This window comes from Erpetoichthys calabaricus, chromosome 15, assembly GCF_900747795.2.
Source record: "Erpetoichthys calabaricus chromosome 15, fErpCal1.3, whole genome shotgun sequence".
NCBI classification, from domain to species: Eukaryota; Metazoa; Chordata; class Cladistia; order Polypteriformes; family Polypteridae; genus Erpetoichthys; species Erpetoichthys calabaricus.
Genome location: NC_041408.2, coordinates 2473717 through 2487611, shown reverse-complemented (window position 1 = coordinate 2487611; position 13895 = coordinate 2473717). Strand labels below are relative to the sequence as shown.

The window sequence follows — 13895 nt, the reverse complement described above, 5'->3', positions numbered from 1 at the left end:
ATGTGATGCAAATTGGCAGAAGACAAACAAAAAAATGGAGCAGCAGAGTGTACAGTGTGAGCATGGGGGCCACCATTTGGAGCCATTTGTCATCCAGGGCCACACTGGCACCAGGCAGGAGCCGACCCACCGCAAGGCCCACACAGCGCCACCAATCGGTCTACCATACCTGTGTTTTGGATGTCGGTGGAAAACTGGAGGAAAAAAAACAACACACACAAACACGGGAAGAACACACAGCAAGTGACCAAGCTAGGAATCAAAATGGCCCCCTTTATTGTCATGTGTTGTGATGTAGTTATTGTTTCATTTAAATATTATTCAGTCATTTTGTGTTCTGTAATTGTGTCCTGACCACATTCCTTGTGTTTTGTGGGAGGTACTTTCAGAGAGGCGGGGCCCCCATGATATCTCCATTGAGGGTCCGCCCCCAGCCTTTATATTCAGGTTGAGGTGACAAGTCCCTCAGAGCGTCATCGAGAGTTGTGGAGTGGGAATCGTTTATTGTACGCATTTTGTTTGCGTTTTCTGATTTGATACTTGATTGTTGTTTGGATGCGTTTGCATTTTTAGGCAGACCCTTTTTGCTGTTTTTTTTTCTTTTTGTGCTTCTGTTAAGATTTTTTTTTTTTAATTAACGGGATACTATTTTGTGTTTGCCTTTTCAAGCCAGAGGTTTTCCAATTATCCTCTCCCTTGAAGAGCATTTTTGCGAATTTGAGAGTTTTAGCTAAACAAACGAATGTGAAGTGCTGAATGGTCACCTCTCGTTTGTCACATTTCTTTTGTTCCATTTTGGGCTTGTGTAAGACATCAATGCCTGCGTGTTGCGTTTGGGGGCCAAGCTCCCTGGGGTGAGGCCCGTATCTGAGGCAGACCAGTGAAGTTCTGGTCTGGGTTCATTTTTGACTATTATGTGTTACAGCATCACAACACCACTAACCCATACGCATTAGAAGAACATGCCACCTCCACACTGACAGTGGCCATGCTGGCATGTGAGTCCCGAATTTTACTGCTGCCAAGTCAGCCGCACTAACTCACATACCCGAAGAGCATGCCAGCCCCATAGAGGTTGGGATTTGTACCCTGATTTTACAGAGGCATGTCAGCAGCAGTAGTCCACACACACCAAGTGAACATGCTAACTCCACACTGACAGTGAGCAAGCTGGGATTTGAACCCTGGATTTTACAGCTGTAAGCCAACACCACTACGCCACATTCCCACAGGGAGAAGACGTGGACCACACAAAGGAACTAGGCACAGCATATGAAGCCAGTGTTGTCACCTTACCTGACAATGACATTCAAAGTTCCAGACATGTCTTGGTAAATGTGACTGTTAATGGGCAGGAGAGTAAAATACGCTTGTGGGCACCCCAGTCAACTTCAACTGCATTCAGTCCAACAGAAGGATGAACAGTATCCATCCATGATCTACTCCACGTCATCCTGTTTCGAGGTCACCTGGTGAGCATTTGGCACATGACAAGAAGTAGCCCTGGATGGGATGTCAGTCAGTGACAGAGGGTACTGGGCTTTCATTTTTCCAGACACTTGAGATCTTTTTCCCGTTCCTCACTTTCTCCGAGAACGTGCCCCCATGTGCCTGATATTGCAGCCCACGCCTTCCTGTCGGGCCTCGCCCATCACATATTTTCTACAAGCGGGTCTCAACAGTTCCTGGTGGGCCAGAGGGCACCACTGTGCTCAGGTATTTCTGCTCAGTAGGCCGCCAGACGGGCCTGTGTGCAGCAGGTCGCCGTCAGTGGTCAGCGGGATGAGCCACAACAGGAGGGCCTGCACTCGGCACTCCAGGGGGGCTTTCTGTTATTTTAAAGGCACTGTTCCAATTCAGACTGTGTTAAACTCACTGGCGTGTCTGCATATGTGGGGGCCCTGGAGCCCCCAACCTGCAAATGTCTTCACCCCCATTGCACAAACTCTACACTTGACAACAGACACCACACTTGGGTTACTCAGAGCCCAGACGGCAGTCCCACTGAGGGACCTTAAGAGAGTGACGTCTCAAGAAGAGTCAGCTCAGGCATCAAAGAGCTCAAGGGGCTACAGGGCCCTAAGGCACTGGGGTGCACTTACTTTTACACACATACCTTCTGCAGGTATACTCTTTTTTGGTGAGTAAATTTGAGTCAATGACATCTGCTCAGAGCTGAAGGACTCGGTGAGGATCAGTGGACTGTCACTTACGTCCTGATACCGGGGTGAGGTGCTTACTTTTCAAATCACTGTACATAATGCACATTTGTTCATTTTTAATGCATTACTGCTAAACAGTTAGTCTTAAGATACAGATGTGTGCGGGTCGGCAGGATATGTGTCATCGTCGAGCAAATCATCGTCACATGTGGATGTGTGCACATGGTCCTGGTGACAGCATCACCTGTAAACGTGTGTGTGATTAATACGAGTTTGTGTGTCTCTGCGTGTGTGTGATTCGTACCAGTGCTTTGTGTGTGTTTATGAATTACGTATTGGCTCATGCACGAGTGTGTTACTTATATGTGTGCCATGCACGTGTGTGCATATGTGATTATTGCTCTGTTCTGTGTGTATGTGATATCACGTATATGTTTGTGTTATTATTACGTATTGCCCAGTGGAGGGTGGGCGACCGGCTGGCCGAGGTCATTCTGATTTTCACGATGCACAAACCGATTACCATCAGGCCTAACTACTTGATTTGCTTGTTTCTGTATTCCAACCGAGCCCCTTCACAGGTTTATTTTTCTCCTATGGCCCCTTGGAGGAGTTTTTTGTTTTCCTCTCCTCCATGTCAGCTGGCCAAACAATCACAATTAGGAATCAAGAACTCCTTCTACTTCCTGAACCAACGGAAACTGCTACGGACTGCTTGGTTTGCTTTTGTATCTTTTCATTAACTTTAATAACATCAAACTGTTTCTGCTCAGTGGGTTGCCATGTACATATGCCTAGGTAGAATGCAGATACACACCGTAGATATTAATTAGATCTGGTTGTTACATCGTCTGCCTTAATGTATCTTCTTCTTCTTCTTTCGGCTGCTCCTGTGATGGGTTGTCACAGCAGATCATCTTCTTCCATATCTTTCTGTCCTCATCATCTTGTTCTGTCACACCCATCACCTGCATGTCCTCTCTCACATCCATAAACCTTCTCTTAGGCCTTCCTCTTCTCCTCTTCCCTGGCAGCTCTATCCTTAGCACCCTTCTCCCAATATACCCAGCATCTCTCCTCTGCACATGTCCAAACCAACACAATCTTGCCTCTCTGACTTTGTCTCCCAACCGTGCAATTTGAGCTGACCCTCTGATGTCCTCATTTCTAATCCTGTCCAATGTATAAATATTATAATTAGAAAACCTTTTTCTGGTAAGAGTGAAGGTTTGTTTTGCACTTTAGTGATTACATTTTGCTTAACAATACCTGGTTGATTTTGTATTTAGCGTACCTACCTTTATTAGAAACTAGCCGTCCCCTGCAGCCCCACCCGCCAAGTAGTGAAACAGGACAAACTTTAAAGAGCAATAAACAAACGGGCATCACTAGCTAAGTGGAGGTGAAGTGCGCTCCAACACGTGGTCAGAGGTAGAGTGACGGAGGCTGGCGTGTTAGTGAGGAGGGTCCCGCCCCACTCCCTATTCCCGAGGTCCTGCCTCTCCTCCCTTCAGCCTCTTTCTCGGATTCGTGCGAATAAATTGGTGCCACCAGCGAACTCTGATTCTTAGTGCGATGAGAGAAGTCGCAAAATCAACCGGAATGTTCAAGCAAATTATAGGGAAAACCTGATCTAAATCCGTTAAGTACAGTAGTTCTCTCGTGAAAAGCAGACAGATAGACATATGTTGGATTATCTCTCTATTATAAAAAAAAAAACTTGCGACAAGACAATGCTTTTTCCCGGGGATGAGACATGATCTTTTGAAGAGAGACAGACGTAAGTCCCATGATACAAATGCAGAGCAGGTTAGAGATAATGGAAGTAGGAAAATTCGAAAGTCTCCAAAAATGAGAGTAAAGATCTCATTAGCGCAAACAATTTTAAAATATTACTCGGTGAAATAATGGAACAGCGAAAAGAGATAGAATATGCAGGTGCTGTACAGGCTTTTAAACGTTCAAAGCTCTGCACAAAATGCAGATCACGCGTGAGGGCAGCAGCAGCAAGCCAGCAGCTGATCGAGCAAAGAGGAGGTGAAAAAAATCACCTGTGACTTGTTTCTCAATGTATCACCGTTTAAGAGGGGTTTCGGAGGAGCGGCCGCTGGCTGGGGGGGAAAGGGGTTGGCAAGCGAAGCAAGCAGCAAGTATATATATATATATATATATATAGAGAGAGAGAGAGAGAGAGAGAGAGAGAGAGATTATCATAGTATCAATTAATGATAATAATCCAAGTATATGTGGCATGTCTTTGTTTTTGTTAATTAATCTGTGGAAAGCACCTCGAGTTGCATGTAAATCAATGCCAAGGCTCTATATAAATAATTATTATTAGTATTAGTACAGTGTGTGTGATTACTGCTCTTTACATGCTAATATGTGTGTGTATGTGATTTTGATGTATTTGAGTAGATGTGCACTGCACTGTCCCAGTGTACGTGATTATTGTCCCCATTTTGCGTGTATACTTGAGAGTACGTATCACTATCACATACGCGTGTACGCCTGTGTCACTGTGTTATCACGACTGCGCACATGCTTGTATGTATGTGTGTGTGTGTGTGTCTATAGATTAGTTATCTCCTTTTCTGAGTGTTCATGCGTTTGTAACAGTATCACCTGTACATGTGCCTTTGAGTCCTGATTATTGCTGCACAACTCTGTACATGTTACATGTTTGTTTAGATGTGTTCATAATTATGTGTATCTGTGTATAAGCAGGTGTGTGTGGCTGGCACAATAGTGCACTGTTCAGCACTTCCTCTTCACAGAATCTTACCTTCATACGTTGTGCCTGGTCATTGTTTGCATGTAGTCCCCGTGTTCTCCCCATGTCCATGTGGCTCCTCCACTTTTAATCCCTAAGATACGCACCTCAGGTGGACTGACAACACCAAACTGGTGCTACGTGTGCGTCAGCACTTTGGCACTGCTGGACTTGGCTTCAGTGGTCTACATAGTCCCCGGATCTCAACTCAATGGAGTTTCTTTGAGATGAGGGGCACAGGGCCATTGGCCGAAACATTGTGCAGCCATCCAATCTGTAGGAACTGCGTTTGGCACATCTTCTCCGCATGGCACAGCATTCCTGAATAGCACATGACATGTTTTGTAGAATCTACGGGCACACGAACCCCTGCCGTTCTGAAGGCCCACTATATAGGTGTACCTAATAAACTGGCCACTGGGTGCACATCAGATGTATTGAGGTGGAAGCTCGGGATCTGACTGTCTCGTGTACATTCACGTGTGTGTACCTCTCTCTGGCTTTCCGTGATAATCTATGCATCTGTGTGTTTAATTGCATGTATGCAGTCACGTCACATGGATGCTCACATGCACACGAGGATCTGTGCACATTGACATTAGAGCAGTGATCGGACCACTTGTCATTATTAACATGTTGCCGCGCTCGTGTGGGTGCCCATGGTGTGTTCATTCATTCGCCCAGCCCTGGAGGTGCCCACTTGTTCTCCCCTGACAGCCGCACGCCTGTGATTAGCAATGCAGAGAAAGACTGGAGCCGTACAGAAGTTCTAATAATAGCCTTGTCTCCAGCTTCATTTGACTAGCAAGCCTGGCATTGCCAAGAAGGAGCTTACATAATGAGACAAATACAGCGGGCCGTCAGCGTGGGGAAAGCTGATGGCCAATAAGCAAAGCATAGAGTCATAGCAGTGCATGACAACATCAGCAAAATCTGCCATGAAGGGGTGCCCGGCTGGCATGATGGTATAAGGCAGGAACAATTCCTGTGATCAACCTGCAGGACAGATGGACACTCTGGCAGCAGTAAAAGGCTCTGCACAAGCCAGTACAGGGACGGCAGGTCGCTAAGGGGCCCTGTGCCCTGCACAAAGTGCGCTAGGTAGGGGGCACTAGCACAGCTGAATGAGAAAGCTGAAGCCTCATCAGAAGCATGCAATGCCTCCCCCAGGACACTAGAGGGCAGTCAGCCCAGCACATCTCAGAGATCCCGGACTAGTGTTTTGGACAAAATGAGGACAGGAAGGAAATGGAAGAAAGAGCAACACCTCCTGAACACCAGAGGGCGCACAGTCCCACAGAGGAACACACAGGACCACCCCTAAAGCAGACTGCTGGGGCACAGCCTTGGAGACCTGGAGCTGTAAGATCAACCAAAGGACTGGGGTGCAGGGACTACAGAGGCCACTAGAGGGAGCTCCAATTTGGTGCAATTTGAAGGCTGAGGGGATGAGGATTAAAGGCCGACAGGGGCCAATGAAAGGAGAAGGGCAAACTGGCACTGGTAGAAAAGCGGGAGGTTGAGAGATACAAATTGGGCAATTGGGAATGGGACAGTCACTCCACTAGTTACACAGAGTTCAAATTGTCAAGGCAGGTCCACAGGGACTTCCTACTGGATAGACAGGGGTTTAAAAGTATTGAGGCAGGTTTAGAGGATCCATCTTACTGAATTAACAGGGGTTCAAAAATGTACAACCCACTGGAGAGACAGGACTCCAAATCTGACAAGGCTAATCCACAGTGAACATCCTGATAGACAGACGGGATCACAAATATGAAGGCAGGTTCAGAGGAGACACCCACTAGATAGACAGGGGTCCAAACCAGTCAAGGCAAATGCAGAGGGGCAATCCTAATGGATAGGCCGGGGTTTCTAAGCTGTTGTGAAGGCGTGCCTAAGTGGGCGGACAGTAAAGGGCAGGAGTGAGTCCTGTGATTAGCCTCCAGGACAGAGGGACACTATGGCAGCAAGGCTCTGCACATGCAAATATGGTAATACAGGGGGATGGCATGTTGCTAGGGGGCGCTGTGTCGAGTACAAAGGGCCTCAGATAGAGGCACTAACACAACTGAGCAAGAGATGAGAAGCCTCAACAGAAGCCCAGCACATGCCAGAGACCCCTGACCAAGGCCAGGAATGTCTGAACAACAAGTTTTTGGATTTATCTGAGTGTATTTTCTTGGATGTGTTTGTTTGTTGCTCTCTTGTGTATTTTGTATTTCTTGGCCTCAGTTCCTTGTAGTTCCTTTTTCTATTATGTAGCCAACCCTTGGTTTGTATTCCCTTGAGACTTTTATTGTTTAATACATTTATTAATTTCTGTTTAGGTTAACCTCAGATCTCATGGTTTCTCTCCCTAGTTTGCAGTCCAAAGCTATAAGAGCTGAGACCTTTTATTATTGTCTGACTGTTGGCGTGTATTTCAGATTTATTACTTAGCGCGTTTCATTTCTAAGTATCTATCAGTCATATGGTGCCTTTCACATTCATATCTGTCTATCACAAAAGACCTATCCAATGTAACTGTCCACTATATAGTGCCTTTCATCTCTCTATGAATGCATGCATTTCACATCTGTCTATCGCTCAATAATATGGAGCTTTTCACATCTCTTTTGCCTTCTTTCTACCTATTAGAGTGCCTTTCACATCAATTTCTGTCTATAATATTATATATTTCATGTGTAATGATCTTTCCTTCTACTATATAGCACCTTTTACATCTATCCGACTGTTAGAGTGTGTTACATGTCTATTATATAGCACCTTTTACATCGGTCATATAGCAGCTTTCGTATTTATCATTCAGTCTATCATACGGCACCTTTCACATCTCTAATATGTAGGACCCACTAGTGTAAATTGCCATATGTCAACTATGGAGCGCCTTTCACATCTGTATTTGTGTACTCCAAAGCACCTGTCATATTTATCGATCATAGAGCACCTTTCACATGTATCGGTGTATGGAAGAGTGTCATTCCCATCTACATCTATTATATAGGATCTTTCAGAAGTAACGACCTACTATATAATGCCTTATGTCAATTATAGAACGCCTTTCACATCTATATGTATGTAGTACTCCGTAGCACCTATCACATTTATCAATTATAGAGCGCCTTTCACATTTATCCATGTGTTACAGTGTTTTTCCCACTCACCTCTACTATATAGTGCTTTTAACTTCTGTCTTACTATTTGTTAGCGATTCTGTGCTGACCATTAAGTGTGAGGGGCTCCTGGACTGACCGCAGATTTTCTGCACCTCCATCTGGATTGCACCTCATACCAAGCGGATGGACGGCTTACATTATCTCTCATATCTCTGGTGCACAAATATGTAGAGAACTCGTCTGGAGGAGAAGCCAAGTGAGTCTCACAAATGGCATGTGACACAACATGTGTTGACATGTGAAAGACAATCTCGAAGAAAAGAACTTAATAATCTGTCTAGGTGATCTGGCTGGCCGAACAAAGATGCCCGCCGGGGGGCATTTGCACAGCTCCTTTCTTTTTCAAGAGTGACATGCTTGTAGGTGCAAGGTCAAAGCGTGCCTCGAGGAGACGCGTCACTGCGAGTGAGCGAGCGCTGCTAAGGGACATGGCTGGAGACGCCCTCACACGCGTACTTCCGCTTCACTAGAGAGTGAATGAACTGGCGGCTGTCCGGCGAGACATACGGTGCGTTTTTAGTAAGCGGATTGTCTGTGGGATGACCACTCCAAAGTGCTGTGAATAAATATTTTCCCTCTTCCTGATATCCCCTTGTTTTAAATAGATGTCAAAGTGAATAGCTTCAGATCTTTAGAAAAAATGTAATATTAGATAAAGGGAACTGGAGTAGAACTTGACATATTTATGTCATAAAGTTAAACAGCACCTGGATTACTTACCCAGCACCTTAGTTCCTCACTCAGGTAGATGACTAAAGTTCATTGATATTTCGACTCCGCTGACTGTTAATCTAAAGCTCATTCCATATTAACCCACGCCATGACAGTGAAGTTGTCACTACAAGGTTTCTAGAAGATCACTAAGCTTCTTCTTCTTCTTTCGACTGCTCCCTTTAGGGGTTGTCACAGCGGATCATCTTCTTCCATATCTTTCGGTCCTCGTCATCTTGTTCTGTTACACCCATCACCAGCATGTCCTCCCTCACCACATCCATAAACCTTCACTTAGGCCTTCCTCTTTTCCTCTTACCTGGCAGCTCTATCCTTACCATCCTTCTCCCAATATACCCAGCATCTCTCCTCTGCACATGTCCATGTCAACGCAATCTCGCCTCTCTGACTTTATCTCCCAACCGTCCAACTTGAGCTGACCCTCTAATGTCCTCATTTCTAATCCTGTCCATCCTTGTCACACCCAATGCAAATCTTCACATCTTTAACTCTGCCACCATCTCCAGCCCATATAACACAGCTGGTCTCACTCCCGGCCTGTAGACCTTCCCTGTTACTCTTCCTGATACCCGTCTGTCACAAATCACTCCCGACACTCTTCTCCACCCATTCCACAACTCCTCTTGAGGCACCCTGTCAGCCTCAATTAAATAAAATTACAAAAGAGATGAGGAAAAAAAAAGTTGTTGTTAAAAGCCCGAGGCCATTTTTTTTTTTTTTTTGCGTGTAACCATCTTAAAAACAGAAACAATGAGGAAGGGGCCAAATATTTTTTCACAACGCTCTACTTGGTCAGGCTACTTTCATGTTGTATTTTTATAACTTTCACGAAATCAAACTCCATAAAACTGATGTGACGTGGCATGTCTGGTGTTATACCGGCCTAGGCGGGCACATGTCACTCCTTTTTTCTGATCATTCCATTGGTGATGCCAGGCCCACAGAGTAGTCAATGGTCAGCATCTGTATACACAACAGTATATGGAGACACTTGTGAGATCCTCTGCACCTTGTCATCCACAGAACAGCATCTGATGATACAAGCTCTGCGTGGCACTGAATCTCAATCCAGACTCTTCATGTGTAGCTCTTAGCTGGCAGAGTGAGCTGCCCACCTCCATTCCAAATTCAGACTCCCTCATTGTGTTCAAGGGGTACTTGAAGACCCTCTTTTTTTGGTGAATTCCTGCCTAACTGAGGTTTTGCAGCTCGACTTGTATTTTGTTGAGAGCTCTTCAACTGTGCTGATCAACTTTGTAACCTCATCCTTGTTTTCCAATGAGAACCCCAAGACTAACGTTTACTAAATAATGGGGAGCTCGTGTGTAAGTTGCTTTGGATAAAATTGTCTGCTTGCTTTGCTTTTCAAATAAACATATGCTGAAAACGAGTGCCAAATAACAGCGAATTTGTCACAACATCTCCAAGGGGGACAAATGCGGGAAGACGAGCTTCTCTACCGCGAGCCTGAACGACGGGAATGTTTGGTGATGGAATGCGTACAGCAAAATTCTTAAAATGGCTCTTAACAGTGCTGCTAATAGCAGAGTAATGCCAGAGGCACAATCAAGTACAATCGAAAAGGGGAAAAGAACACAAACGTAACGACAGAAAGTTTGCGACACCACAAATGTCAGGTGGTGCCATCCAAGCGGTAATTCGAGACAATGGCTTGCGGTTTGTGTTCCCCATCTAGGGAGTGTTTACCGTGCCCAGCCCGTCTGTGCGGTTTGGATTTTATTACCTCACAAACGCTGCTTAGCCTCAAGTCACGCGTATGCTTCAGACCACCATCCAGAGGTCCAGTAGGCTAAACTTATGTAAAGAGTCCTCTGTCGAGTGGCACCCACAAAACCGCTCGCTGAAACCTCAAACTCGTTTGGCATTAAAAGCGACAGCAGTCGTTTACATCCACGCGCACTAAGTGTGGACACGCAACCCTGTACGACTGCAAAATGCAAAGTTTCTATTGGACCGCCGCCTTTTCTTCTACCTTTCTATTCGTTAGGTTGCCTGCCTATCATTTTGTAACGCGAAGGGCGGGTAGACCGGAAAACATTAAACTGCGAATCGAATTGGCCTTCCGCGCGCGCTGTCTGCAAGACCTCATTGTGATTGGTTCCTTTGATTGCCATTCGTAACTGCCGCTAGAGAAGGGCGGGCTTGTGGCTTCCGTGTCAACTGTGCGTCTTTTTTTTTTCGTTTGCGGAGTGGGAGGAGACCTTTGGCGTTCGCTGGTGAATTTGAAGTTAATTAATTAAGAACAAAGTTGGAAGTAAGCAGGAAGAGCTGTCAGCGGACGACTGTGCGAACGACGCTGCATGTCTACGAAAAGCTGCTACGAGAGGGAGCCGGTTGTCTCTCGGCCGCCGGCGAGGAGGGCTGCGCTTCGAATTTCTTCCGACCTTTGCGAATAAACAGCAGCTGCAGGCAATCCGGACACCGCGCAGCCGTTCACATGGCCACCGTTCGCACGTGAAAGGAGGGGAAATCGGTTTGACCAAAACGCGCCGCTCTCCCGAGGATCTGCTCGCGCAACCTGTAGATCTGGCACGCAGAGATATGGTCACGGTGTCGTGCGGCTGCAATCTCGGTTATATCATCGGCGACAAGAAGAGAGCCGCGACTGGCCGAGTGTAGGATCGCCAGCCCCGCACGTGTACGGATCGGATCAAAACAAATCCAGCCCCCCACCACCCCAGGGATCTGCTCAATGGGCGCTATCGGGGGATTTATAAAGGCGTCATTTGATCTGTTGAGAGCCTGAACTCGGCAATCGCGGTGGACTTTGGCATTCCACGGCGCTCTTCCCTGGTGGCCCTGAGTCGGAGACAAGCTTACAGTCGTCCCGGTGGAAAATGTCGGCAATCTCGGCGGCCGAGAAGGTGGACGGCTTCACCCGTAAATCCGTGCGCAAGGCGCAGAGGCAGAAGCGCTCGCAAGGCTCGTCTCAGTTCCGGAGTCAAAACAGTGTGATCGAGTTGAGTCCTCTTCCGCAGCTGAAAGGTAAGAAAGAATTCGGAAGGGGGTGAATCCGTGTGATCTCGGGGTGGGCTTAACCGTACGGGCACCGGATTTGGATGGGAGAAGGCAGGGGTGGGGGGTTCTGTTCGTCAGTTGCCTTTTTCTTTAGTGTTTAGACCGCCCAACATCAACGGTCGGGTGCTGTCACCACTGTCACCGAAGCCCCTCCTCACTTTAATTTGGTTGCAGGAAAAAAAAAATGAAGCCCGAACGGGGCTTGTACTAGTAAGAGGGTTTCTTTCATAGATCTGTCGACTGCTCGGTGTTGTGCTTCAGTTACAAGATAACATCGAGCCAGTCGAGTGTTCCTTGTACATTTGAACTTTTGAAATGTTGCCTAAACAGCGCACGATCAGAGAGTTGCTGGCTTCTTCCACTTACTGCCAATGTAGCGCTTTGTTGTGGTCGCAAATGTAGACGATCGCGATGGTAACGTCGCCACCCCCCAGCTGTGTATAACAAAAAAAAAAAATGAAGCGATCTTCAGTATGAACAACTCTCCCCGCCCCATCCCGGCCAGCGTGCCCTGTTTGGCGAGACGGGTGGGCACTCGGCAGCACGGTGTCTCCGGGAAGTGGCTCGTCGCACGTCGTGAAGCCATCGCGTTCATCCGGCATACCAGCCAGGCCGTCCAAAACACAACTACTTTACTCCGTCATACTCTGTTGATCTTTCCATTTAATTTCTGAATTAGAAGCCAGTTCTAAGGATTCGTGTCTTTGGTTAGTATAGCGTCAATCATGACGCCCACCACCACATGGTGCTATACATGGCAAACAGTTTATGCGTCATTATTGAAGAGTATTATAAAGGTACCAATGACAGTCTTCATCTAATCAAGTGCCTTTCTGCAGTGAACAGGACCCTGTAGGCAGTTAGCAGCATTGTTCACATCTGCGCTTGGAACAGGTGAATTGAGAGGACTGAGCTGGCAGTCCTGGGGACCCCCAGTCTTACTGCCTTCATGGCTAGTGAAATGTTCAAGAGGTTCAAAAACATGGGCTAAAAATCTGAGATAACTAAAGGGAGAGCATGAAGTATTGGGGTGAGCAAAACAAAAAGACAGCCCTTGCCTATCAGGTAGGGTGGCTCACCCACTTGCCCATTAGTCTCTCTTTTGCTCCAGCCTAAATTGTCTTTGCCAGTCAGGCCCTTGTGTCAGCTTACCTGCTAGACCATTAGCCAGGAGTAGTCTTTAAACACTACACTTTTTCAACAGGTTTGACATACTCCTCTGGTGGCTGCCATTTTTCTACATTGCAGCTGAAGTGAGCTGTCCTGTTAGTCAATGGGGCTTTCTCTTTGAAAGCATCAAAGAGAACCATAGCAGACAGTGTGGCATAGTGGTTAAGGCTTTGACTTTGAACTTCAAACCTTGAGGTTGTGGGTGCAAATCCCGCTATTGGCACAGTGTGACCTAGAGCAAGTCACTTCACTTGCCTGTGGTCAAACTGGAAAAACAAAAGAAATGTAACCAATTCTATCTCAGATGTTGTAAGTCACTTTGGATAAAGATTTCAGCCAAACAGTAAGTAACTGGCTGTGCCACCTGTCTGTGACGGGTTGAAATCTAAGTAATTAACATGGACCTCAGTGGTAACGTTTGCAGTGCACCATATAATGCGTATGTCTCTGTTATATGCTATTTGGTATGGGATTCATAACAGCAGTGTCTTAGTGTTTGTGCTATCTGTTGGAATGACAAATGCAATACATATGTCTTTGTTATGTGCAATTTGGTATGAGATTCATAAATGCAGAGTTTACATTTATGATGTGCCATCTTTTGGAATGAAAAATACAATGCATATGTCTTTGTTACAGTATATGCTATTTGATATGGGATACATAAAAGCAGTGTTAGCGTTTGTGCCATCTGTTGGAATGACAAATGCTACACACGTCTCTGTTATATGCTGTTTGGTATGGCTTTTGTAAAAGCAGCATTAATGTTTGTGGTGTGCCATCTGTTGGAATGAAAAATCCAATTCATATGTTTCTGTTATGTGCTATTTGTTATGGGAT

General features: G+C 46.1%; 1 protein-coding gene across 1 annotated transcript in view; it reads left to right on the top strand.

Moving 5' to 3' along the window:
• The first annotated feature begins 11028 nt into the window (after positions 1–11028).
• ppp2r5a (protein phosphatase 2, regulatory subunit B', alpha isoform) overlaps positions 11029–13895 on the top strand; it is a 69774-nt gene continuing 66907 nt past the window's right edge. The window contains exon 1 of the mRNA XM_028820561.2: positions 11029–11852. Within this exon, the coding sequence (XP_028676394.1) occupies positions 11705–11852 (148 nt within the window). The 5' untranslated portion in view covers positions 11029–11704. The remainder of the gene's footprint in view (positions 11853–13895) is intronic.